Source organism: Lynx rufus, unplaced genomic scaffold (genome assembly GCF_022079265.1).
Source record: "Lynx rufus isolate CCGP_SWC_20201006 ecotype Redwood Valley unplaced genomic scaffold, mLynRuf1.p SCAF_19, whole genome shotgun sequence".
Classification (NCBI taxonomy): Eukaryota; Metazoa; Chordata; class Mammalia; order Carnivora; family Felidae; genus Lynx; species Lynx rufus.
The window spans coordinates 23,263,866-23,289,984 of NW_025814833.1; the positions used below are offsets into that span (position 1 = coordinate 23,263,866).

Below are 26,119 nucleotides of genomic sequence, written 5' to 3' on the forward strand. Positions count from 1 at the left end.
CCAGCACATGACCTAAGTCTTCCTAAAATAAGCAGTGTGACATATTTGGCCTACTGGATTGTTAGATCCAAAGAGTCACATGGCCAAGTAGCTGGTAGGCCCAAACTCTTAATTCTCTTAATGTTGTTTTAAACTACATCCAGGGATAAAGAGAGAACAATGGTGGGATGAAATTCTGGGGTGTCATATGCCTTCTCTAAAGTTTTCTGAGTCCCTTGTCTGTCATACGTTCTCATGTTGACTCTGATTTGGGCATTATCTAAATCCTAATCTATGAATTTGTGGAAAAAATATAAAGGGATAGAGTAACAGAAATAACCCTTAGTGATTGGCAAGGCCTAATTGGGAGAAAATACATTCCTTGCAATGGCTTTCCTGATCAGGTATCTTCAGTGAGCACTGACCAAATGTCTAATCATGGTTGTGAACTTCAGAGGCTTCAGAGCATGGATGCAATCACTGCATGTAGAGTTCACTAATAAAAAAGGAATTGAGGGCTTTATTGCACAGGGAAAGTAGACTCTTTGAGGTGGAGAGGAAAATTTAATAAAGAAAAAGCAAATCCAAAAGTCAAAAAGACATTAAGTAATGCCTATACCCAGAATGGCTTGGCTTTGAGAACTGGGTTCACCTGGAAATAGTAGAAGGCTATTAGTCAGCAGGTAGAATGATTACAGGATATTTTCAAACTTTTGTCCAGGAGATACTCTGAGCTTTTGTTGTGATGGGAGAAAAGTTAGAGAAGAATTAGGAAATAAAGAAAGAGAATAAAGTTTGACATCTTAGAAGCCAGGATAGATGTATGAAAGAAAAAGATATACCCAGACCTAACTGCAATCCTCCCTCATGAAGGTAAGGGAGGCTGTCCACCTACCTGTACGCAGAATAGCTAACACATATGGAGAAACAATAGATGGAATACTCTTGGCGATCAGAAGAAAATGGGTAAATTATATTTCATCAATGCTCTCATATGGCCAGTACAAAAACTAAATGGCATTTGGGAGACTTATACTCAATTCTGGGAGAGAACTGAATAAGGTATCTATCAATCCCAACTGATGATGATAATGGTCACACACCAAATATTCTAGAAAAGATAAGACCTGGTGCAAAGATCTTTACTGTCTGAGATATAACAAATGGGCTTTGGTCTTTACCACCAAATGAGGTATATTAGTTCAAAGCTGTATTCACGATGGGAGGTAGACAACTGCACATACATGGTACTCACCATCAACCTTCCATAGATAAATGGGGACTCTCAAAAATAGACCACAAAATTTGGTAGTCCTATATGGACAAATACTAATAGCTATCTCATGGGGAAAAGATCAGAAATTAACCAAGCATGTCTCGGCCTTCAATGGAAATACATAGCTTGAATCTGATTACAGTGGCCTAGATGAAAGTTTCCCTAGTGGGAAAGCAATATATAAGGAAATGGACAATCATCAGGTCACAGATGTAAAAGCCTGGTGATACCACAGCACAGTTATATGCCACACCACAGTGATAAAGGCCTACACTTGGTCCAGTTATCTCGTGAACCACTGCTACAGGCAAGAGGCACCAACCAGCATGGACACCACTTATAGAGACAATAGCCTGGGCACTAGCTTTGGCCTTACAAAAACTTGGTAACCTTTTAACCTCTGCCGAATAAGAAATCCCAACACCACAGCTACTGGTTATATGAGAAAGTTTCATTTGTTTATGGAGAGAAATCAGAACCTAGCACTTTGTACCAGTGCAGAATATCCTGATCCAAGCACATCATCTGCTAAGTGTCCATAGAAGAGTAGACCTAAGAACAGGTCAATGATATACTATCCAATCAATATTCTCCTTGAACACTCTACACCTTTTAATGAAATAACTAAGGGCTAAGAAGAACTATGTATACAAGGGGAGTGTCTTAATTGGGGTTTCCTCAGAAGCAGACCCTGGGATGATTCTCAGGCAAGTAGTATTACCGACAAGTTGACTCCAGAAAATACCCAGAGAGGAACAAGTGATACAGGGAAAGAAACAAAGTCAATAAAAAGTGCGTCATCAACACAACTACTACTTTGAATGACTGGAGCTTAATTCTTTGAGTAAACTCCAGGGAACCATATAGAAAAGACCCAACCTGATTCCTTGTTTGCAGAATGTGCAAAGAAGGAAGTGGATAGAAGAAAAGGGACCCTGAGAAAGACCTCACTCAAGGGGTGAGAGAGTTTGGGTACTTATACACCAACCCCAATTAGTTTTTGGTTAAGAGGCACTCAGAGGTGTTAACTTTCTAGTTCTTCCAGCCTATCATGCAAAGGGTAGAAAAGCCTTCCAAAGCTTCTGATAAAGTCCTCAGACAAAGCCCTTAGACAAAGAGCGGCAGTTAGAAATCAGCTGGAGCACACAGAAATAAGGCTGAGGGATAGGGGACAGAACAGATGGCATTAGCTATATATATTTGAACCACAGGAAAATCTTACCCCTTGTCAATTGGGGAGGGTAGCTTGGACAGACTAAATGAAGGAGACATGGAACAGAATTCTGATAGAAGTTTGAAATTTGATGACAACTAGAGGATTTCAAGAGTTAGTTAAGAATAGCTAGAGAGAAAACAACGTGGACACCAGCACCATCATGGGACTTGAAACTGGCAGGGGAATCTGAAATAGCTGCATTGGCTACTGCACCACAGAGGAGGAACAATAACCTACAGTGGGGACCTTGGCCAGTAATTGGGAAATAATAGCATTTTATTTTGGTGACAGTAGACAGCTCCACCAGTTAAGCAGAGGCTTTTCAAACCAAACACCCTGCAACTAAGATAGCTGCAATAACTTCTCTTAACTGCAAGGTCTCAGACAATACACCAAATGTGGGCACAGGTTTCATGGGAGAATGTGTAATGCGACAAGTATCCAGGTTTTCCATATAGCATAACCACTCATAGGCCAGGGAAAAAGGAGCTGTGCAATAAAGAATGAGATACAAATGACTATTATTACAATGAGAGATTACTGAGCTCACTGCCTTCTTTTGATTCTAAGGAAATTAGTGCCTGAGTATCCAGTGGATCAAGACAGATGCTTTCCAAGTGCCTCTTTGGGAGCCCAAGGATTATTGGTAAACCCATTCACCTCTTGTCTTCTACAGAGGTCTTGAGTGAAGAAAACCACTCAGGGTCCCTGTTCTTCTATCCACTTCCCTCCTTGCACATTCTGCAAACAAGGAATCAGGTTGGGTCAGATTCCCATACAACCGATTGGACCATTTTTGCTGGTGAGCTGGATCATTGTGCATTTATACAATTGTATTCAAGAATACAGCATGCTCTTCTGCTTCCTCTGGCCTCCAAGTAGCTGGTAAACTGATTGTCCTGCTTTATCTCTCCAACAGGGCAGCCAAGCCTAGGGCTACTACCCCATCAGTCTCAGCCCCTTGTTAGAAATGGGATTTCTTTCTTAGAACTTTTGAATTTTCTATCATACCTTAATTTCTCTGTGTAAAACTGACAATAAGAGAGGTTTCAAATAGAGACTTGGGCATTTTGTATCTCCAACATTGTATTATTTGGACTATGCTATCATCTGGGGTTCACTGCATGGGCCTCCTTGGTAGGCTATGTGCAACAATGCTGTACATAAAATAAGATGAATATAGTAGGTGGTGATTTTTTCACTGAATATATAGTGTGGCCTTTAAGTTAAAGTCCTGAATAAAACCATTTCACAAGTTTCTGAGGATGACATCAGAGGTATTCAGTGAACATCTTGGAGAGCTGAATTTCACTTCTCTTTGGTCCAAAAAAGTTTCTTAAGAGCCATGATATGGATCAGGAAAATGGCCCCATGAAAAGGTTCCAGGAACTTACCTGCAGATTTTCTCCCCTAAAGCAGATAGTCACATACAGCTTAACTATTAACCCCTCTGGGTTAACAGAGAAAGAACAAGCAGAGATTGTTAAATTTCCATGAAAGAAGTTTAAAGATCCTAATTGTACTTGCACGCACCCTGCATCTTAATTCCTAAGAAATGCTGAACTGATTGATCAGAGTCCAGGACCCTCACTGTTTTTCAGTGCACAAAACTTGGGGGTTTCAAAAAAACCCTCTCGGGTATCATTTTCTCTAGCTCAGGTAATACAGCATTTAATCTCACTGGTGTACAAAATTCCAAGATTTTATTTTGGGCTTAAGAGCTCTGGATTGAAGTTTGAAGCAAAAGCACCAGCTATTGAAGAATTACCTTGCTTACCTTTGCCTCCTTTGTGAATCTTACAGAAAGGGTAGTTAAGTGGGACAGATTCGGGGATCTCTCGGTCCCTTGACCTAATATCACCCTAACCTCATAATAGCACCTTCATTTCACCCCAATCTCTAACAGAGTACAAGACTCTAAGTCCTAACAATAGAAACAGTAAAAGGAACCCAATCAGGAGCATGGCAGGAAGAAATATGAAATCTAGACAATGAATGAAGACTTGGAAGAGTCCAGCAGATACTGGTTTGTCCTTCTAGATCTATTCCTATGTTTCAGAATGCCTACGAGAAGACTGAGGGTGTAAAAGATGCTGACTTGCATGCACGGCTACCCAAGTTTTGCTGGTGATACACTAAATAGAGTCTGATAGGAAATGCAAAAGATCTTGGTGGGGGGTGGGAGGGTGGGGAACAACTCTTTAGTGATCCAAGCCTTGTTTGGTAATGAAAATCACTGTCCTGCATTCCCCAACTTTGCTTATTTGCTGTGTGTTTCACACTAGATCCCAATTCATTTTCCCTGTTCCCCTGACAACCTGACCTCCATCCTGATTAATCACAAACAACAGTTTCATGTGAAAGACACAGGTTGTTTCCTGAGCCAACAGGCCCCGTGGCAGAGGCAGTAATGTTAAACACTCCATTTGTTCCCCTACATTTGCCAGCCCTCTTTCAGATACACAGGACCATGTGACTACTTTGGGACAATAAAATATAAGTGGGTGTGACATGTGTCACCTCTGAGCCTACGTAATGACGAACCTACATGAGACTCTTCAGCTTCTCTTTCTCCTACAGTAGTAGCTGAAAAGGCCACATGTCCCAGATTGTACTGCCACAATACTAAACACTGGAGCCTCAGTCAGTCTGGAACCTTAAGTGACTGTGTAAAACAGATCCTCTCCCATTCTCATATCCTTCTGACCTGCATGGAATCTGTAGTGTGAGCAAGAAATAAACTCTTGGTGTATAAAAACTCTGATACTTTGAGATTGTTTGTTTTCTGAGCCTAACTGTAGTCCTATGGATGCCAGCCCCCATTCTTCTACATGCATAGCACTTATTTCGTAACCTTAACTTAGTTGTTAATAACTCTACATGTTATACCCAGACTCCTCTGAACTGGCTCTATGGGACAGAAGATCATGCAACAAGTCAGCAAACAAAGCTTTAACTTTCAACCAAATACATAGTAGAGTGAGCAAAACAATTCAATAAACACAACTATTTTTCTACTGCACAAAAAACAGGAAATAATTAAATTTCTTATAGACATTTCTTTATTATATTTTCCCACTTGAATATTTAGAGAATAATTTAAATGTAATGCATACTGACAGCAAGCACAGTATCAAATATTAGTTTTTTTTTAATATTTTTCTGTTCTCACCCTTTATTCCTTTAGGAAAAAAATATTTAGATGACCTCAAAAGAAACAATTATTATGCTAATCACAGTATGCAGTAACACATACAAGCCCATACTCAATAGAAAAGAAAGCAACAAAGAAGTGAAAAAGTCTTTCTCCTCAAATCATTTTAATTCATTTTTCCACAGCCATATAAATTTAAAGTATGAAACAACAATAATACAGCTATAGAATCTAGGTTCTCTTTCAAAGCAGCGGCATATAAAACATAGAAAAGCTAAAACCTCAGCACAAGCTTCAAAAGAACAAGGACTGAGAGGATTTTGATGAAGACATGAAATGCACAAAATACAGTACACAAAAATACTAGAATGCATAAAATATAAAGCTACACATTTCAGGTAGAAAGCATTGTAAAATATATAAAATATGCAAGAAATCAAACCAAAGAGATTTTTCTTAGAGTACCATGAATACACTGGAACTGGCAATTAGCATTTGAAGATGGGAACAAGAAAATAGCAGTTTCCCATTTAAAACTTTATTTCTAGGCTTTAGGATTTCACCTTCTTGACATCCTTCTTTCCAGAGCTCTCAGTAGCTGACTCTGCTTTTCTTTTCTGTGACTAAAATGGAAACAGATTTAATGTTCTGCTCCAATATGCACATTTTTAAATGGCCCAACAATGTTAAATCTAGGATGTAAATGCATCAAAAAAAAATTTTAACATGAATATTCACTTAAATGTTATACTCACAGTTAATGTTCTATATAGCTCAACAAAATATATAACCCAATGTAAAATAACCTTCAAAGACTTTTTTTTTAAAAAGACATAAAATACCCATCAAAAATAGTCAGCAAATGTCTACTTACACAGGGTACCATAAATGTACTCTCATGTTAAAGAACTACTTAATACTTAAAGTTTTCTAGGCAAATGCTATTTATTTTTAAAACCTTATGATAGATGTTAAAGCACCATATTTCATATATTCTATGATGCGCATTTCTTTTTCACTTTAGCATCTCTGAAATCAGGATGCATCTTACAATTGATGACAAATGAGTTAGCTGGCAGCAGTTTCACTTAGCAATACAGAAAATGATGCTGTTTCTTACAATAGGAAGCATCTTAGACTTGATGAAATATGGTAGTTTACTTAACCACACTCAAATACTATCATCTATTAAAGAATATTTCAAATTGTAGCTATACAAGGCGACCTGACTGGATTAAAACCAAGTCATCTTATTATTCGGCAATTTATTTGTTACCAAGTAGACCAAGTAAAGCTTTGCTGTCTGCTCCAAGTCTCATTTGTACTCATAGTTCCACAAAGATCAGAAAACTTATTTGATCAAATCAGAACTCCAAGTTTCAACCTCAGCCCCATCCCATCCCACCCCACCCCTCTCCTACTCCCCCACGACAACTTGACTCTCCATTCAAAGGATTTTACTTGCATTATACTTCTGCTTAAAGTCATGAGGAATTTTTTAAAATATTGAGCCCTCTTACTAGGGAGTTCCTAACCATATGTTCTACAAACAAATAAGGAATGCGGTTGTAGTGTATTCTTTTTCTGTCAAAAACAAATTAGCACTTCATAAAAACAGTTTTTATAATAGGTATCACGTGGCATTAAACATAATATAGGCATTTTAATTATGTAAAAAAAGTGAGATCTACCTAAAAGTTAGGAAAATGCTGAAAATTTTACCATTGGAGTTTTAGTTGCCCGTTTCTTCTTTTCTGCTCTCTCTCTTTCCTCAATTTCCATATTTTCTTTCTCAATCAATGAAATCAGAGTATTACAGCGTCTCTGGAATTCCTAAACCAAATAAATAGTAACAGACTTTTAATTTCTGCAACTCCGGCATAATCTTTAAAAAGTTGTAATTATTTATTGTATCATTTCTGTGGTATAGGATTTCTAAAGTTGATTTACTTCAGAACAATATTCATACAGGATATTAATGGATTCCACCAAAAATATATGGAGGGGGTAAATGTCATCCAGTGGGGTGAATGGGTAAACCAACTGTGGTGCATCCATTCAATGAAATACTATTCAGCTATAGGAAGGAAAGAACTATTGGTACACAACAACCTGGATGAACCAAAAGTGAATTACACAGAGTGAAAACAGCCAATCGCAAACAATTATTTACCATATTCTATTTACAGTACATTCTTGAAATAACAAAAGTTTAGAAATGGAGAACTTACCAGTGGTGGCCAGGAGGTAGGAAAGGGGGGGAGAATGTGTGTGACTATAAAAAGCTAGCATAAGGGAGTCTTGTGGTGCTGATTATACACACCTACAAGTGATGAAACTGCATTGAACCACACACACACACACACACACACACACACACACACAAGTGCATGTATAACCAATGAAATCCGAATAAGCTCTATGGATTATGCTACTACGGATTTTCTGATTTGACACTGTAGTATAGCTATGCAAGATGTTACCATTGGGGAAAACTTGGTGAAGGGTGAATGGGACCTTCCTATACATTTCTTTATAACTTCCTGTGAATCGTTTCAAAATAAAAAGTCAACAAAAATCACAGAAACAAAAAAGGGGGGAAGTCCTATTGCCAAAATAAGTTTTGGAAGTATTCAGGCTACAGATGTACAACAGATTTCTTTCTACATACAGGGCTTCTCAGTTCCTGATGAGCACTCTCAAGCACTAGGTGGGAGATGTAGGATGCAAGCAGTTCTCAAAGCTATTCAACCAACAGAAATCTCTTCTCACAGGACATCTTGTAGGATCAGAGTCCTGAGGAGCACATCTCAGGAAACACTGCTGTATTTGTTAATGCAGAGAAAACAATAGCTGAAAAGATTTTGCCTTAACCTTGCCACTACCTATATTTCACTGCCAGCAAATCAATGCATCCAAACTATAAATAGTGCTTATAAATGTATGGTGAGCATTAAACATATGATTCATTAATATGGATACTCACATATATTAACCCTGCATACACAGCTGTATTTAAAGGTAAATCATAGATAAACAACATTTTAAAGTACAATTCCTTTTCTGTATTAGCAACAGGGTATGATACATACAACATAGCTACACACACAAATGAAAATGTAGGTTTACTGGCAATTAAGAACCCCCAACAGGGGCGCCTAGGTGGCTCAGTCAGTTAAGTGTCTGACTTTGGTTCAGGTCATGATCTCATGGCTCATGAGTTCAAGCCCCGCATCAGACTCTGTGCTGACAGCTTGGAGCCTGGAGCCTGCTTTGGATTCTGTGTCTCCCTCTCTCTCTGCCCTCCCCTGCTCGCTCACTCGCTCTCTCTCTCTCTCAAAAATAAATAAACATTAAAAAATTTTGAAAAAGAACCCCCAACAAAAATATGGTCAAAGTACAAGAATAGAAAACTCATAAAAAATTAAAATGTCCACATATTTACAAAATTTTCACTGAAACTAATGATCAAAACCATTATTACACTATATGTTAACTTGGAGTTAAAGAAAATTAAATAAATAAATAAACTAAATAAACTAATGATCAAAGAAATGCAAAGTGAAACAAAGCCATCTTTATCAAATTACCAATGATATGTGCATGCATGTGTATGTGGTGTACATATCCAGTATTGGCAATAAGATGGGGATATGAGAACTTTCATTCACCGATGATGGCATGCCAATGTTAATACCTGTTATGGACTGAATTGTATTCCCCCCAAATTCATACATTGAAACTTAACACCCCCACAATGTGACTACTGTTTGAAGATAAAGCCTTTAAGGAGTTAATTAAGTTAAATGAGATCGTAAGGAGCGGGGCCCTAATCTGACAGGACTGGTCATCTTATAAGAAGAGGAAGAAACACCCAGAGATACCTCTCTCTACACTCTTACAGACAAATGGCCATGTGAGAACACAGCAAGAAGACACTATCTATAAGCCAGGCAGAAAGACCTCACCAGAAGCAAACCCTGCTGACACTTTGATCTTGGACTTCCAGTCTCCAAAACTGTGAACTTAAACTTCTGTTTAAGCCACCCCATTTGCGGTATTCTGTTATGGCATCCCAAGCAGACTAATACTCATATACTACGTTCATGGAGCCTGGGTGGCTCAGTCAGTGGAGCACATGACTCTTGATCTCGGGGTTGTGGGTTTGAGCTCCACTGGGTAGAGAGATTACTTAAAAATAAAGTCTTTAAAATAATATATACTACACCTTCCTAGAAGGCAATTTGGGAGTATCAATGAAGCATCTTAAAAATCTCCTACCTTTTGAGCTAACAATTCCATTCCTAGAAACTTAATGTAAGAAAATAAGACATGTATACAAAAACTTACAAAAGAATATTTGGAGAAGTTATTATTTTTTTAGCATGGAAATACTGAGAACGAAATTTGTCATCATTTAAAAATGGAATACACAGACACATCTTACTATATACATATCTACAGAATTATAGCGGAGAGATTACTAACTACAGCATTACCAGTTAGCAGCAACTATCTCTAAAAGTAGGACTAATGCTAACTTTTATTTTCATGTTTATACTAGTCTGTATTTTCCAAATTTTCTGCAATGAATGTGTAACTCTTGGGCAATCTATAACATTTTTAAGAAATGGCAAGTGACTTTGTAATAGACTTTTACTTTTCCAAATAAAAGCCAGAAAATGACATACAACATAGGAAATGATACATACAGAAATATTATTGACTATCCAAGCATTTTCTACTCTCTAAAAATTCAAGCCCAAAAGAAGGCAGAAAGCCAAAGGCAGTGTAACCAGAAAAACAAATCCTCTTATTGTTTTTAAAATATTACTATTTTAAAAAATATGTATATTACTATTTATTAAAAATAACCTTACAGAACACTGGTACATTCACGTTTCTTCTGCATCCTCAATTATACAAGGTTAAATAATTTAGGAAAAATAACATCCTTACTTACCAAAACAATACTGATGTTTTTAATATGCAGACCAAATATTCTCCATACCTTCATTCAGTAACACACATACAAACTAAACAGCATGTTATTCAATTTATCTATTATAAAAAGGGCTAAGTTGACCCTGATGAGATTTGATTGTTGGTTTCTAGGGAGACTAGATAGAGTCTTTATGTGAAGCTGATTCTTGAATCATTAAGCTATACCCTCTGGCTGTTATTATTCTCAATAAGTAATAGCAGCCAGTGACTGAAGATATCTGTAAGATACATGTTCATGGTTCATATGGGTGATTCAGGGGAACTAATACTTTTGAGACTGTGTCATATGCTGGGAAGGAGAACATCTCCAAATGATTATAAATAGACTGTATAATAAGTTCTCACCTTTATTCCTTTTAACCTGTCACTACTCCAGACACAGAAAAATACCCTCTCTAGAGAACAGCACCAAGGAGTGGGAGAGTATGGATATTACCTTCCTAGCATAGGTAATGTCACTTCCTCTATAGATATCAACCCCATTTTTTATTCACATGCTTAAACACTGCCTAACTAAACAGATGGTATCATAAACAGAACACTAGCTGAAACCAGAAATTACAAGGCAAAAGGCCAGATTACCAATAAAACAGTGATTCACTTTTTGAATAACTAAATGACTATGAAAAATTTCATGACATCTAAAGCACCTTCATCTTACATAATTTCTCCTTTCACATTCAAATTCTCCTAAATTCTTGCACCTCTTTATATTCCTATTTTCCTGGGGTTACAGGGAGTGTTTTGTGTGGTCTCAAAAGGTTTCCACAAACTCTGCAGTCTAATTATCTTTTTCACCATTTCCAAATGCAGGATTAGGAATGAAGTTGGAGGGAGAAAAACAGCACATAAGAGGAAGAGAGAGAATGCAAAAACAACAAAAAACAAAAAAGAATACAAAAATGACAAATGGAAAACTGGTCTGCAGTGTGAATAGTGGTGGCGAAAGGAAAAAAAGTATTGTGTTCATACATGTGTGGGAGATGCTATAGTTTTAAAAAGTTAAACCAAAGTTAAGTTTGGATCAAAGTACAAAGAACCTAGACACTACCAGTGGAGAACTGAAGAATTTTACTTAATTTAGCTGACAAAAAGATTTCATTAATGGATTTCTATGCAGAAGCAGGGATGTACTCAAAGGTGTATTTTGTCCTGGGAAATCTTCCCTTGATACAGATTCTCGGTTGTGTGAGTTCATAAAATTACAGACTCTCAAGATTAGAAAACTTTAAAAATCATTCAAGATGATGCTGAATCCTTTCTACTAGGTCCTTGCTAGTTAGTTGTCTGACCCGTCTGAATTCTTCCAATGATGGGAATACCAATAGACTACCTCCCAAGGTTTTCTATTCCACCTTTAGACAAATTAAAAATGTTCCATAATGCAATGCTACCTTATATTTCCAACAACTGGTTCTAGGTCTAATTCTTATACTCACAGAGAACAAGCTGACTCCCTCTTCTGGATGACAATCCTTCAAATATTACAGGCAGTTCCCATGCCTCCATCACAAACACCTCCCAAAGACCTCTCTTTTGAGATAAATAGCCTCTCCCTTTACCTATCCTTCATTTAACCTGATTCACTTAACCTTCATTTACCCACATTCTTTTAACCAGAGCTCAGCACATCTTCTCTGTGAAGAGCCAAACAATAGTTTCAGCTTTGCAGACCACACAGTCTCTGTCACAACTACTCAGCTCTACCACTGTAGCATGAAAGCAGCTGTAGACAATACATAAATGAATGAGTATGGCTGTGTTCCAATAAAACCTTATTTACAGATACTAAAATTTGAATTTTGTAAAATTTTCACATTTCACAAAATAGCTTTTTAATTTTCTTCCAACCATTTGAAAATCTAAAAATAATTCTTGGCTTGCAGGCCAATACAAAAACAGGTTGGTGGGGGGCAGGCTGTAGTCTGCCAACCCGTTTTAAACTATAGTCTTTAGATTTACTTTAAACAAATTGTGGTGCCTTGGTTTTTCCATACCTTCTTAATGGTTTGTGATTCTATTCAATGCAAAGTCACCCACGTTTCAACTTTTGAAATACTTTTCAAAAGTACTATTCAACTTTTGAATACTAGGATATGTATCTCTACTTTTATTTAATAAATGATGAAATATTTGCAATAAGCAGTGCTGCCCTTTACTGTGTGGTGAATATCAATCACACCAGGCACCAAGTTCAAATATCCTTTGCCCCAATACTCAGCTTCAAAGCATCAATTCAAAAGGCACAGAAAGCATCAATAGACTTGAAGTGACTTATTGAAAGAGATTAAAGAGGCTCCATGTTACACTTCCTATGTACTAAAATCCTAGACACTAAGCCTGCCTAAGTCTGAATGACAGAAGGTCTGTGCTTGTTATAGTTCAAAGTCAAAAGCAGGTGAATGAACAAGGGAAAAAAAATAAATTGCACTTCACATTTGCACCTCTAAATTTGTAGGTAGTTCTAAAAAGTCAGAATTTTCATCTACAATTCTTAGTAAAACAAAATTGGTATTTTTCTCCTTTGCTCTTTTATTACCTCCCCATACTTTCCTTCTAGAATCAATACCTTTAACTATACATTCTCTGGTATATTTTCCAGGCTGTCACTTTTGAACATTTATCATACTTAAAAATAATGCAACAGCATTCTATATTAGAATCTCAGGGTCCAAGCATATTGGCAGTTAAATGGGAGTTAATATTCTAATAAATATATCATATACGTCTCAAACAAGTATCAAAAGTTATGATACTTTTACATAACTGCTGCCATTTAAACATCATTATTTATAAAATGTTTTGTCACTTCCTCACAAGATAACACAGAAGTATAAATACATTAAATGGACCCCTGTTAGTGCATTTACTGTATTTCAGATTGCTAGAACAGTTCAGTCTTAAATCAAACACTGTATTTGCTAATAAAGCACATGATATTTATACCAGGCTTTTCAAACTTACAAAAAAATAAAAAATTCAGGTATGACAGTCAAATAAAGTCTCTCATTAGAAAAAGGTAGACAAAAAGAAAAGAACTCAGAGTCATTCTACATTTCTTTACTTTCTATCCAAATCTGATCCAACTATAAGGAGACTATGAGACAGAAGCCAACTAAAGTACAAATGTTCCATGCCCATTTATTCACTGAATGCCTACTTTGTGCAAGGTGTTATGCTGGTCCCTTTAGATATAACCAATGCACTTGAGGGTTAAGAGAGCAGCAGTATAAAAAAAAAGGAATCTAGGGCAGATGGTGATACATTAGCCAAGGGAAGGGGGAAAAAAGGAGGAACAGAGAAAAGACAGAGATAGAAATTTGGTGATAATCAGCCTATATGGTAATTGAGGCAGACATTTGCCCACTTGCACAGAACAGTATTTCTAAAATGTAAATCTGATCACTGTCACTGCCCTATTAAAATCTTTCAATGATTCTTTCCATTTCCTATAGACACGAAGAAGACTTCTGTGCAGCAGATAAGGCCCTTCACAATTTGGCTGCCAGCTATCTCTTCTTCTCTGAGTACCTCCCTACTTATACTAACCTCCTTGCAATTTCTTCATATGCTGTTTCCACAACCCAGAATGTAGCCCCATGGCCATTTCCTAGTTTTCCTAGACTTGGATCCAAGAAGGACCTCTTCTGTGAAGCCATTCCTCTAACCTAACCCCAAGGCAAAGTTAAGCACTACCTCTCCTGTACATGTCTCTGTATAGACCCTTTTTCAAACTTAAGGCTGAAAAGGGACAATTCAGTCTTTTAAATGCATGAGGAATTATATTCCTATGAGCATAAATATATTTTTTTAATATTTTAATAATTCTACAGTCAAGAAGCATCCATCAGTAGATATTACAGTTCACCAACTTTACAGTGTAATTGATATTTTCACATTTCTTTGTAATGCTCCAAAATATCAGTATTAGCTATTATCACACAATTAAGTGCTAATACACAAAATTTAAAAAAAAAACAAGCAGCACTCTGTAAGAAATTTCCTAGACTATGCTGCATAAGCAACAAACCAAAATGTTATTGCGACTACTGAATTAAGTGGGAAATGTTTTAATTTGACTTTCATTTTTCTAAAGTATCTATAAAGAAAGTCCTTCTCTAACTGGACAGATAATTTATAAAATATCCTGTGCTGAACTAGTAACCCAATTATCATTTACTATCACTGATAAACTTATAAAAAGGGAAGCAAGCTAATAAAAAGCTATAGCAATATTTTCTAGAAAGTATTTTTTCTCCTGCAATTCTAATGAGAGATGTCAGTGTCTTAATTTTAAATAAGGAACACTTCCATTAATAACAAAGTTGTGATCTGAAAACAAACAGTAATAACGTGAAGTTTTTATTACACTGTATGCAACAGTGTATGATTCTTTTTCTCAGATGCTATCAGAAAAATTCATTTAACTACCTAAGGCACGGTAATTGTAAACAACTCATTACTAATACTTTGATTCAGTTCCAAGGTACATGGCCACAGGCAATGCACACACAGCTTCCCGAGGTGGCTGTGAGAGGAAAGAAAACAGCCCCTCAGAGGCTAAAAGGTAAGAATGTTTTTTGACTCAAATTAAAAGTCAAAGCAACTCTGTAAAGGATGCAATAAATAGTTATATCAAGAAATGTTCTTTAGCTCAGAGAGTTAAATTCTGCCTTTTCTTCTTGAAGTCCTTAAAAGGACCTAAGCAGGTCTAAGGAATTACTGGTTGAACTTTGGGTATTTTCCACATGTCCTTTCCAGTAAACTGACTAACGTGGGAGATCTTTTGGACCTCTCAGATTCCTCTCCAATCTCCCAGTCATGTTAGTCTGTCACTAAATGAATGGAGATAATATCCTGAAACTCATTCCCTAAAAGGAATGGCAAAAAAATTAATAAGCTCATGTTAGTAAACAGATTGGCAAGCATTACATAAAAGGTACTATATAAACACAGAGTATTATCATTTCCTCTTATAATCACTTGGTAAAGGTCCTTTTAACTTTGATCATATGTGAATGTCCTACAACTAAGACCCCATTATAAGATATTTTTCTTTGAAGGAAATGGTAGGGCAATTCACATGCTCTGAGCTTAAAAAACTAAATTGATCATATCCTTCCTACTTGTTTATGTAGTTCAATAGAGACTGATTGCTTACTTAACGACCACACAAGTTCTCAGAGAAAGAAATCACTATCTTTTTAGCACACAGAAATAGAACTAAAACTCATTTTCTCTTTTGTATAGCCAGCATTTTTAAATGGAGAAAAGCCTCAAAGAAATCTTCATACTTTAGCTGAAGGCTTTAAAAGTGAAGCATATTTAGAAGTGGAGGTTCATGCCTTTAAGCACTTTAAGACTGTTAGTTAAGTCAGGAGCCATGAATTCAGTACTTTGAGATGTCTGAATAAAATATAACTACCAAGGTTCCCACTTTTTTCCTAAGTATTTCACACTATTTATTGGCATCCCTGGGAAAGAAGAGTCACTTTTAAGCAAAACTCTGTTTTTAAAGATAGCTTCTTTGGTAACCTAAGTTTAAAGTTTAATCATTAATAAGATTTTAATTTGAACACAGTGACACACTCACATAATCAAACTACATCCTCCGTGTTTCTAAGATAGGATTTTTCAATGAAACAAATTAATATCGGAAATGAAAACTGCCTCTTTCCAAGAGGAAAGTTCTCTTCCTAGATTGTACATGAGATTCACTGTATGAGAGCAATTATTTAAAATAAGGAGGGCAAATGGATCATCTATTAATACTCCATTCCTTTAACTCCCTAATGATTGATGTTGTCATGAAATATTCCAAAAACACCTTATGAATATATGCATGTTCTAAAATATATTACTTATACTCTAAATCCAGAAGCATAAGTAAAAATTATCCATTAACTAGGAGGGAAATAAAAAGCAATATGATAGAAAAGTTAAACAAAAAACTCTGGATTAAAATATTTAAATATAAAATAAACTATTATATGTTCTCAAAGATTCTTTAGAAATCATAAACTCCACCTTCCAGAATGACAAAGGTATCTTCATTATTAACAAATAAAATAAAGGTTTCACTTCATATTCACCTAATGAATTAATATTTGCCCCTTGGAAAATATACATCGGAGATTTAAATCTCTTAGTAAAGAAAGAAGTAAATGCTTTGTAGAAAGAAGATGGAGGAAAATGAGGATCTTTACAAGGGAGTTCAGAGCCATCTAGTGGTTGTTAATAATATACTGGTTTTTTTTTTTTTATTTAGAAAATGAAATAAGGATATGTAGTTCCATAGCCATGTTCATGTATTTCAAATAACATAAGGTTTTTCTTGCACTTGTGAATGTTTCATCCTCTGCTTTAGTTTAATGATTCTAGAGACTGAAAACAGCATCAAACTCTCAACATTTTAAAAAATTAGTAGCATATTACTGAAATAATACTCAAAATCCAGCAAATGATCTATCACATAAAAGAGCATTTATGATCTAAAACATGATTCACTGACAAATGCAGGTAGGCATTTGTCTTTTACAAGCTGTTGGTACTTCTCTACATTAGATCATTACACACATAAAACTCCAAATGGCTAAAATTTTTAAACTCATGGCCTTTGAAAGGAGTTCTCTGCTAAACATGGTCATAGATGCACTGAGTTAGAAGACACCTTAAAAGGCCAACTAGCTCACTGCCAAAGCCTTCAGACAGTCAAAGCAGAATCTCTTTCAAAGCTAACAGAAAAGCTATTCTATACCGTTCTTCAATAATCTATTTCAATGATCCAAAGAACCCTGTCAAACAACTCTTTCCTACATCAAACTTCTGGCTTTCATGCTACAAATTAATTCTTACCTTTTTTATTCTTATTTTTTAATTCAATGCTTCCTACTATACCTTATTAACATAAACCTCTTCATATTCTTTTGTGTAAGCAGAGCGCTTTAAATTTATGCCTATTGAATGTTATGTTGTGAGACTCAACCTATCCATCATTCCAATTTCTCTAGTTCCTTTTGAATCCTGGCTTGATCCAAAGTATTTGCTAGCTCTCCAGCATTATGTATTTCATAAACTTGATAGATACATTCTAATAGTCCAAGAACACTCTAAATTGATGTTACAGTTTTAAGAAATACTTGATTTTATCTGCCAGAATTAGCGTCTTCAGTGCAGCAGCCCAGATTTTTCTTTTTTTTTTCAGTTCAGCTTGAACTTAAAATAAAAAATGAATCAGAGGCACCTGGGTGGCTCAGTCAGTTAAGCATCGGACTTGATTTCGGCTGAAGTCATGATCTCGTGGTTTGTGGGTTCGAGCCCCACGTTGGGCTCTGCGCCAGCGGTGTAGAGCCTGCTCGGAATTCTGTCTCCCCTTCTCTCTCTGGCCTTCCCAGCCTCTCTCTCAATCTCAAAATAAATAAATAACCCTTAAAAAAAATACGGGGCACCTGGGTGGCCCAGTCAGTTGAGTATCTGACTTCGACTTCGGTCATGATCCCGCGGTTCGTGGGTTCGAGCCCCACATCAGGCTCTGCACAGTCAGTGCAGGATTCTGCCTGGGATTCGGTCTCTCCCTCTCTCTGCCCCTTCCCTGATCGCTCTCTTTCTAAAAATAAATAAATAAACATACATACATACATACATAAATGAATCAAACAAAACATTAAGCATTGCTTTGCACCCTTATTTCCACTTTTGGCCAAGAAAACATTTATGAAAGATAGGAGCTACTTAAAAGTGTCCATTATTTGAACTGTTAGTTTCTGGTGCTTTTAATTTTTAGGCTATATAAAGCTACTTTTGTCTTAATTACCTCAGCTGACAAAAGACTGACAATGCTAACATTAAAAATGTGTTGCATTTTAAAAACCATTCAATATCAATTTGAACTCTGTTAAGCAGCATTAAAATTTAACAGGCACACAATTTACATTAGGAAGTAACAAAGTAAATTGCATGAAGCTAAAATATTTTTCTACTTAATTATTCTCTGTCTCATAATATTCTTTTAAAGACTCACTTAGGCAACAATTCCTTCTCATTGAAAATAAATCCTTAAGTTGTTCACACAGTGTGAAGCACCACCTGCCTAATTACAAATGGGGAAGTATACCTTTAAAGTGGACAGCTCTGGTGGTCACCATTTTAACCAAGTGATCAAACTTAGCATCACCAAGAGGGGGACAACCTATGTCATCGTGCCCCCTGACGTGATGCAATAAGTACACATCACTTATGTCACATTCTTGCCAAAAATGCTTAACCTAAATCTAAAAATGAGCAAGATAAATGTGGAACATTCTATGGGGTGCCTGGGTGGCTCTGTGGGTTAAGCGTCCGACTTTGGCTCAGGTCATGATCTCACAGTTTGTGGGCTGAGCACCGCATTGGGCTCTGTGCTGACATCTCAGAGCCTGGAGAGCCTGCTTCAGATTCTGTATGTCTCTCTCTCTCTCTGCCCCTCCCCTCCTCACACTCTGTCTCAAAAGTAAACATTAAAATTTTTTAACAAAAAAAATGTGGGACATTCTAGAAAACAGTAAGTTCAGGTACCTTAAAAAGCCATTTGTCATGAAAAACAAAAAGTTGTAGATTGAAAAAGACTAAAGAGGATCAGCAACAAAATGCAATATGTGAACCTTGTCTAGATCATCAATTTAAGAAAACAGCTATGAAAGACACTTTGAGAGAAACTGGAAAATTCTGTACATGGGACTGTATACCAGATGACATTACTGAATCACTGTTCACATTTTCAGGTAGGATAAAGGTATTATGGTTATATAAGGAAAAGTTCTTATTTCTAGGAGATAAATGTTTAAGTATTTAGAGGTGGACACTCATGATTTTTTCAACTTACTTCCAAATGGCTCAGAAATATAGAATGTATATTTATGAATATCAGATATAGATACATATTTCCGAATATAGGTATGTTCCTGTATTTCTGAATACAAAATATAGGCTCTATGTGTACATACAGATTCTATGTATATATGTACAAATGTATATGTGGGTAGGGGGAGAAATGTGGCAAAATGTTAACCATTAAAGAATCTAAATGAGGAATATATGACATTTGAAATTTTTCAAGATAAAAAGTTGAAGGAAATAAGAATACATACCATGGCAGTTCTAGACTTGATAAACCAGTCAAATCTAAACTGAGGAGCATTCCGTACACACTGTCTTAATTCTTCATACACGTTTTCTCTGTCAAAGCCCATTTTGTGTAACATACAAATCAAGAATCTATCTTCTTCCTCAGTATAGTTCTTTCCTTTGCTGGTTCCATACTGAATACGTAACTGATGAAATGGAGCCTTGTATCTTGCAATCTATAAATTTAAACAAAATAGTGATTTTAACTAAATGTGTAATAAGTCAAAACTAATCACTGTATCAATTAAAACAATCTAATAATAATTTTTAAATTATGAAATAAAGTACTTTGGCATCCAGGGCTTTCTTGATACTGATCCTTCGTTGAATTCTTGCTTCTCCACGTTCAATCTGAGCCATAATTTTCTCAATGTCCTGTAATTCATTGCATCGTTCCCAAAAGACAGCTGAAAAACACAATTACTACTTTTCAATAAATGTACTCCCATCTTAAACAAATGAATCCAAGGAACTATAGAATAAAGAATTAACAGGGTATGATGTAGTAAACTTAAACTGTTTAAAACTTAAGATTCAGATTCATCTGTATATGTGTATATGTTCAATTATTAAATACCCCTTTTTATTTAAAAGTAAGACCTTGGGGCACCTGCATAGCTCAGTTAAAGCTTCCGATTTCGGCTCAGGTCATGATCTTGCAAACCAGTCCATGAGTTCAAGCCCCGCGTCGGGCTCTAGGCTGACAGCTCAGAGCCTGGAGCCTGCTTTGGCTTATCTCCCTCTCACTCTGCCCCTCACTGGCTCACGCTCTGTGTCTCTCTCTCAAAAATAAACATTAAAAAATTTAAAACACCTCAACAAGAAGGTTTTAGGTTAGTGAATTTCTTTTCATGAAATATTATAGAATTTTTAATTATCAATCTCAAATGACTAGAATTTTTAAGGATACTACAGACACTAATTTAAGCTATGCTTTCATTCAAACATGATATAAAAGGGACCAAACACATAAAGTGAAACAGGAGAGAGGTAGCCATATAAACTTAGAGAACACAGCTTCCTAGCAAGAAAAAACAAAAACAAAACCCATTATCAACTCAAACTTCTTATGAAGCAGCAATTTATTACTGAAACTTTTTGTTAAATTTATCTTGAGAGAGAGCAAAAGAGAGTGCATGTGAGAGAGAGAGGGAGAGAGAGATTCCCGAGCAGGTTCCATGCTGTCAGCACAGAGCCCAATGTAGGGCTCGATCTCATGAACCCAGAGATCATGACCTGAGCTGAAACCAAGATTCGAACTCTTGAGAGCCACCTAAGCGCCACTCTTACCAAAACTCTTATTTCACTTTTGGAACCACTCACTAAACTTACAATATTTCCAACAACCTGTACCCTGTTTTCTAAACTTACCTGAAATAGTCTTTTCTCTTAAAAACAAAACAAAAAAACACAAAGTCACCCAAATTTTATATATGATCTAAATGATCTGGCTGCATTAGGTCACATCTTATGACTTCAGTGGAGGGTATTTTAATGTTTGTTTGTTTGTTTATGTTATTGAGAGAGAGAGAGAGAGAGAGAGAGAGAATCCCAACCAGGCCATGTGCTGTCAGTGCAGAGCCCGATGCAGGGTTAAATCCCATGACCATGAGATCATGACCTGAGCCAAAATCAAGAGTTGGATGCTCAACCGACTGAGCCACCCAGGTGCCCCAGTGAAAGGCCTTTTAATGGCATACTCTACATTCTCAAATTTTTCATTTTTAGAGCCTATCACAAAAGGAATGTTAGTGCTCTCTGATTTTTATTTGCGGAGGGGGGGGGGCTTCAATAACAAACATTTATTTCTCACAGTTATGGAGGCTGAGAAGTCCCAAGATCAAGGTGCTGGAAGATTTCAAGTCCAGTGAGAGCCCACACCCTGGTTCATAGATGACGGTCTTCCCAATGTGTCCTCACATGCTGGAAAGGGCAAGGGAGCTCTCTGGGGTCTCTTTTATAAGGGCACTAATCCCATTCGTGAGTACTCCACCCTTATGACCTAATCACCTCCCAACCCTACCTGCTAATACCATCACACTGAGGGTTAGGATCTCAACATCTAAATTTGAGGGGGAAACATTCAACCTATAGCACACAATCTGAACATTAGTGGGCCATTCTTTGTGCTGGACGTTAACCACCCATCTCAGCATCACAAAAGAAACTGTCACTCTCTGGTTTTTATAAGCACCTTTGTTCATTTATCCATTCTCTCTTATTCATTCAGCATACAAATGCCTGCTATGTAGAAGATACGAACAGCCAATTATATACACTTCTTTTATTGCAACCAACTACATGAAACCATTTCGATCTCCCCATCCTGTGACATGGCCCCAATTTAACCGTGCTGAGCCAGTCCTGCCATGGGGCTTGGTGTCAAATGTGAGAGAACATCTGATATGGTATCTTTCTGAATCACTTCTTTTCTTGCAATTTCATAAACATTGATGCTATTTTGAAGAAAATTCTACTTTGGAAAATCTCTCCGCACAAAATCTCTTATATTCTTTTCATTAGAATGAAAATGCTGTTAGAATTTCTCATCTATTTTTACCCTTTCTAAGCCCCCAACTGCTGTAAACTTATGTGATAAAGCTTACAAGTAATAGTAGTGCTATACTGGAATCAAGGAAAAGGAAGTTCATAAATTTGGTATTATATGAAGTAAAAGCTCAATATAATCAGCCTCTAAATTCCTTGTTAATCACCAGAAACCCTCTCTGATTTCCAAAAGAAAAAGTGTTTTTTCTCTTATTAAACCTGGATTTCTTCAAGCACTAACAGTACAGATAAATTAAAAGCTGTTCCTAGCTTATATTAATTTTTGGTATATTTATTAGTATCCTCTCCCAGCTATTTTTCATGGCAAAAACACAGAATTTCAACTGTTAAAGCCACATAGGCTTTGAGGGGTTAGCACAGAAACCTAAACCTACTTTGTAATATTGTTTCTATAAGGGAAAAAAAATGCGCTAGATTCTAAATAGCTGATACTCAGACTAAATTTGAAAGTTCAACCTATTTGTAAGTAAGAAAATTCCTGTTCTACATATAGGAAACTTGCTAGAGATAATTACCTATTTTTACTAAGATTTCTTTCAGAAGCCTGAGGTTCCATGTGCTGCGACATGGGCATTCATATTAACTCTATATGCTTCAAGACCAAAGACACAGCTAAGTAAGGGAGAGGATTCCAGAATCAATCAAAAGATTTATTGTAGGGGGGTATCTGGGTGGCTCAGTAGGTTGAGCATTGACTTCGACTCAGGTCTTGATCTTGTAGTTTGTGGGTTCGAGCCGCATGTTGGGCTCTGTGCTGACAGCTCAGAGCCTGGAGCCTGCTTTGGATTCTCTCTCATTCTCTCCCTCTCTCTCTCTCTCTCTCTCTCTCTCTCTCCCTCTCTCTCTCTCTCTCTCTCAAAAATGAATAAACATTAAAAAATTTTCTTTTAATTAAAAAAATTTAAAAATTAAAAAGAATTCTAGCAGTCTTTTTAGATCTATTCCAGCTTGCCTCAAGTTAATGGAATCCACATGACCTGTCTGGAGCTGATTAGAACTCTAAGGGTGTTTGAGGACCTAAATTCCCTGAGAAGAATCTTCTACTTCAAAGATGTCCTAGAAAGACACAAATTCAATCTTCTGAACCTCAAGTCTCAGATCTGAATTGCCCATAAGAGGATCAAATTCCAGAGATAGGTAAGTGGGAAACTCATTTTGTCAATGCTCATTCAACAGCTACCCTTGTTTCGTTAGGACTTTACTTGGCTTGATAAGCTAACTGCTGAGGAAAATAGCAGCCTGTTTAGGTAAATCTTATAATCTTATCGTGGAAATACAATTACATTTTATACTGTTACCTACACTTTATGCTTAATAGTTTAAAAGATCTCTGAACAATGATACAATTAAATTGATACTAAAGAAATGAATAGGTTACAATTAAACACTATGTTTAAAGTTATACACAAACCTGAATACTCCATGACCTCTTCAGGTGATTTGCCCTCCACCTCTCGAGCTATATTATCAATGTCATCTCTTCCATACTTCTCATTAGCTTTAATAAACTGGTTAAAATCTCGCTTAGTCCAGTTTGTGAATCCCTGTGAACAAAATATTAAGCATCATCAACAGAGGTTAAATTAGCAAATCCATTTATCCATTTATTATTCTACATGTTTTTTACAATGATACATTAAAAACAGTTTGAAAGACTTAAAATGTTCCTCCTTATAAAATCCCAGGGTATTTTTGGAATCAGAAGTTGAGTGTTATAAAAATAACTGATTTTCTATCATGAAGAGATATACTTCTAAGTACTACAAATGGATTTATAGTTCCAAGATATTGTGTAGTTTTTAATTCCATACTTTATAGATGCCTACATTAAAATACAAATGCACTGATATAAAAATGCTAATATAAAAACGAAGTCCTTTATATTTCAGTGCTTCAACAGTTTTTTTCAGATGTGTTCCCATGTAAATTAAGAAGGGAATGTGGTTGCATTAAATCCAAAAAACTTAGAGGGAAAAATAAGAATGCAGAAAATATTTCATACTCTTTATAGCATTCCAAATTACAGGTGACCCTTGGGTTTGTTTTTTTGTTTTTTTGTTTTTTTGATGAATACAGTGCAGCGCTATAAGTGTATCTTCTCTTCCTTATGATCTACTTAATAACATTTTCTCTTCTCTAGCTTACTTTATTGTAAGAATACAGTATGTAATACATGTAACATGAGAAGTATGTGTTAATCTGCTATTTATGTTAGCAGTAAGGCTTCCAGTAAACAGTAGGCTATTAGTAGATAAGCTTTGGGGGAGTCAAAATTACAGGAAATTTTTCAGCTTCATGGGGGGGTCAGCATCCCTAACTCCCACATTGTTCAAGGGTCAACTGTACTGTGAATAAATAATTTCTATTCAAAATTGTATTCATAAAATAGAATCTGTATAAACAGAATATGACTGGTCCCACTCAATTTCCTTATTAAAAGATTGAACAGTTTAATCACTGTTTTAAATCTCTGGTATTATTAGCATGTCTGTGAAATCACAAAACCAAGAATTTGTTTTCTACTTCTTATTTCCCAACCCATAAAAATGTGATATCCCTGGCAGTTCAAAACTCTATCCCTAGCTTTTAGTTGATGAAGATTTCAGGTGATCCCACATTTTGTTTCTTTGCCATGATTTTTTATTAAGATTAATTATTTAAGGCACCAGAGAAAGATGTTTAAAGATGAATTCAACTACTAGGAGGAACAAAAAAAAATTGACTTTACTTCTAGTTACAAACTAAAGCAATTTCTCAGTTGATAATGTGTATTCACAATATACTGTACATTCACCATATACTACAAGCCAAGTAGTATTCTAAGACCAGAACTTTACTTTTGTGTTCAGGAAATAAATTGTGAAAATACAACATGAATATTTAAATGTTTTATTTTATTCTGTGTTAAGTCCTAATATTCAGCCAAAGCAATTACATTGTCAAACTAAACTTTATGACTTCCAGGCATTTGGCTGCAAAACTTATCATTATACTTTGCAAAAATTCATTCAGTAAAGTTACACATCATAACAAAGATCTATATAATAAGATAAAAATACAAAACTATCTTTCAATAATTAATGTGGCCAACTTTCCTAGCACTGTGCTTTGCATATTTTTCAAAAGAACTTGTTGAATAAATAAATCTTGCTAGCAACTTTCTATATACTAAGGTGGTACCATCCAGTACATTTGTTTATTATCTTGCAAGGGTCTTTTACACTGTAACTTTTTTTATCTTCTACAGATTATTTGTGTATTACTTCTACACTCATAAAACTCATTAAACCAACAATGACCAGAAAGCATTAATATTTTGTTCAAATGAAAATGTTCCCTATTTAATAACTATTAGCTTTTAATTATACAATAATCACATTACAGGTTCAGAAATCTCTCATTGTTATATGAAAGTCCTTTCCAAGAAAGGATAAAAAGCATTTTGAGAATTACAAAATTATTCTAATAAAATATTAGTAGAGTACAATTTCAGAGGACCGTTCACAAAAATGAAATAAATTTAAACTTTGAAGAATATGCTCGTAATTACTGTCTACCAAGCTTCGTATGTGTATTAACTGAGTTTAGTATAATTGCTAAAATATGTCTTCTTAGTAATAACTGACACTTGTATTTTGCATTTATGTATTCTCTAGCATTTCCAAATGCATGTATTCTACAAATGGGATAAAAAAAAAAAGAGGAATATCTGATCTAAATGTATGTTTACAAAATAGCCCTGAGTGTTGCTGATGTGTCT

General features: G+C 35.9%; 1 protein-coding gene across 2 annotated transcripts in view; it reads right to left on the minus strand.

Annotated features, from left to right (window-relative positions):
• Positions 1–6,176: 6,176 nt before the first annotated feature.
• Positions 6,177–26,119, minus strand: part of SMARCA1 (SWI/SNF related, matrix associated, actin dependent regulator of chromatin, subfamily a, member 1) — a 71,465-nt gene continuing 51,522 nt past the window's right edge. For both annotated transcript variants that reach the window (XM_047082063.1, XM_047082062.1), the window contains 5 exons: positions 23,771–23,903; positions 20,080–20,198; positions 19,755–19,967; positions 7,348–7,458; positions 6,177–6,248 (listed from right to left, as the gene is read on the minus strand). In XM_047082063.1, the coding sequence (XP_046938019.1) occupies positions 6,177–6,248; positions 7,348–7,458; positions 19,755–19,967; positions 20,080–20,198; positions 23,771–23,903 (648 nt within the window). The remainder of the gene's footprint in view (positions 6,249–7,347; positions 7,459–19,754; positions 19,968–20,079; positions 20,199–23,770; positions 23,904–26,119) is intronic.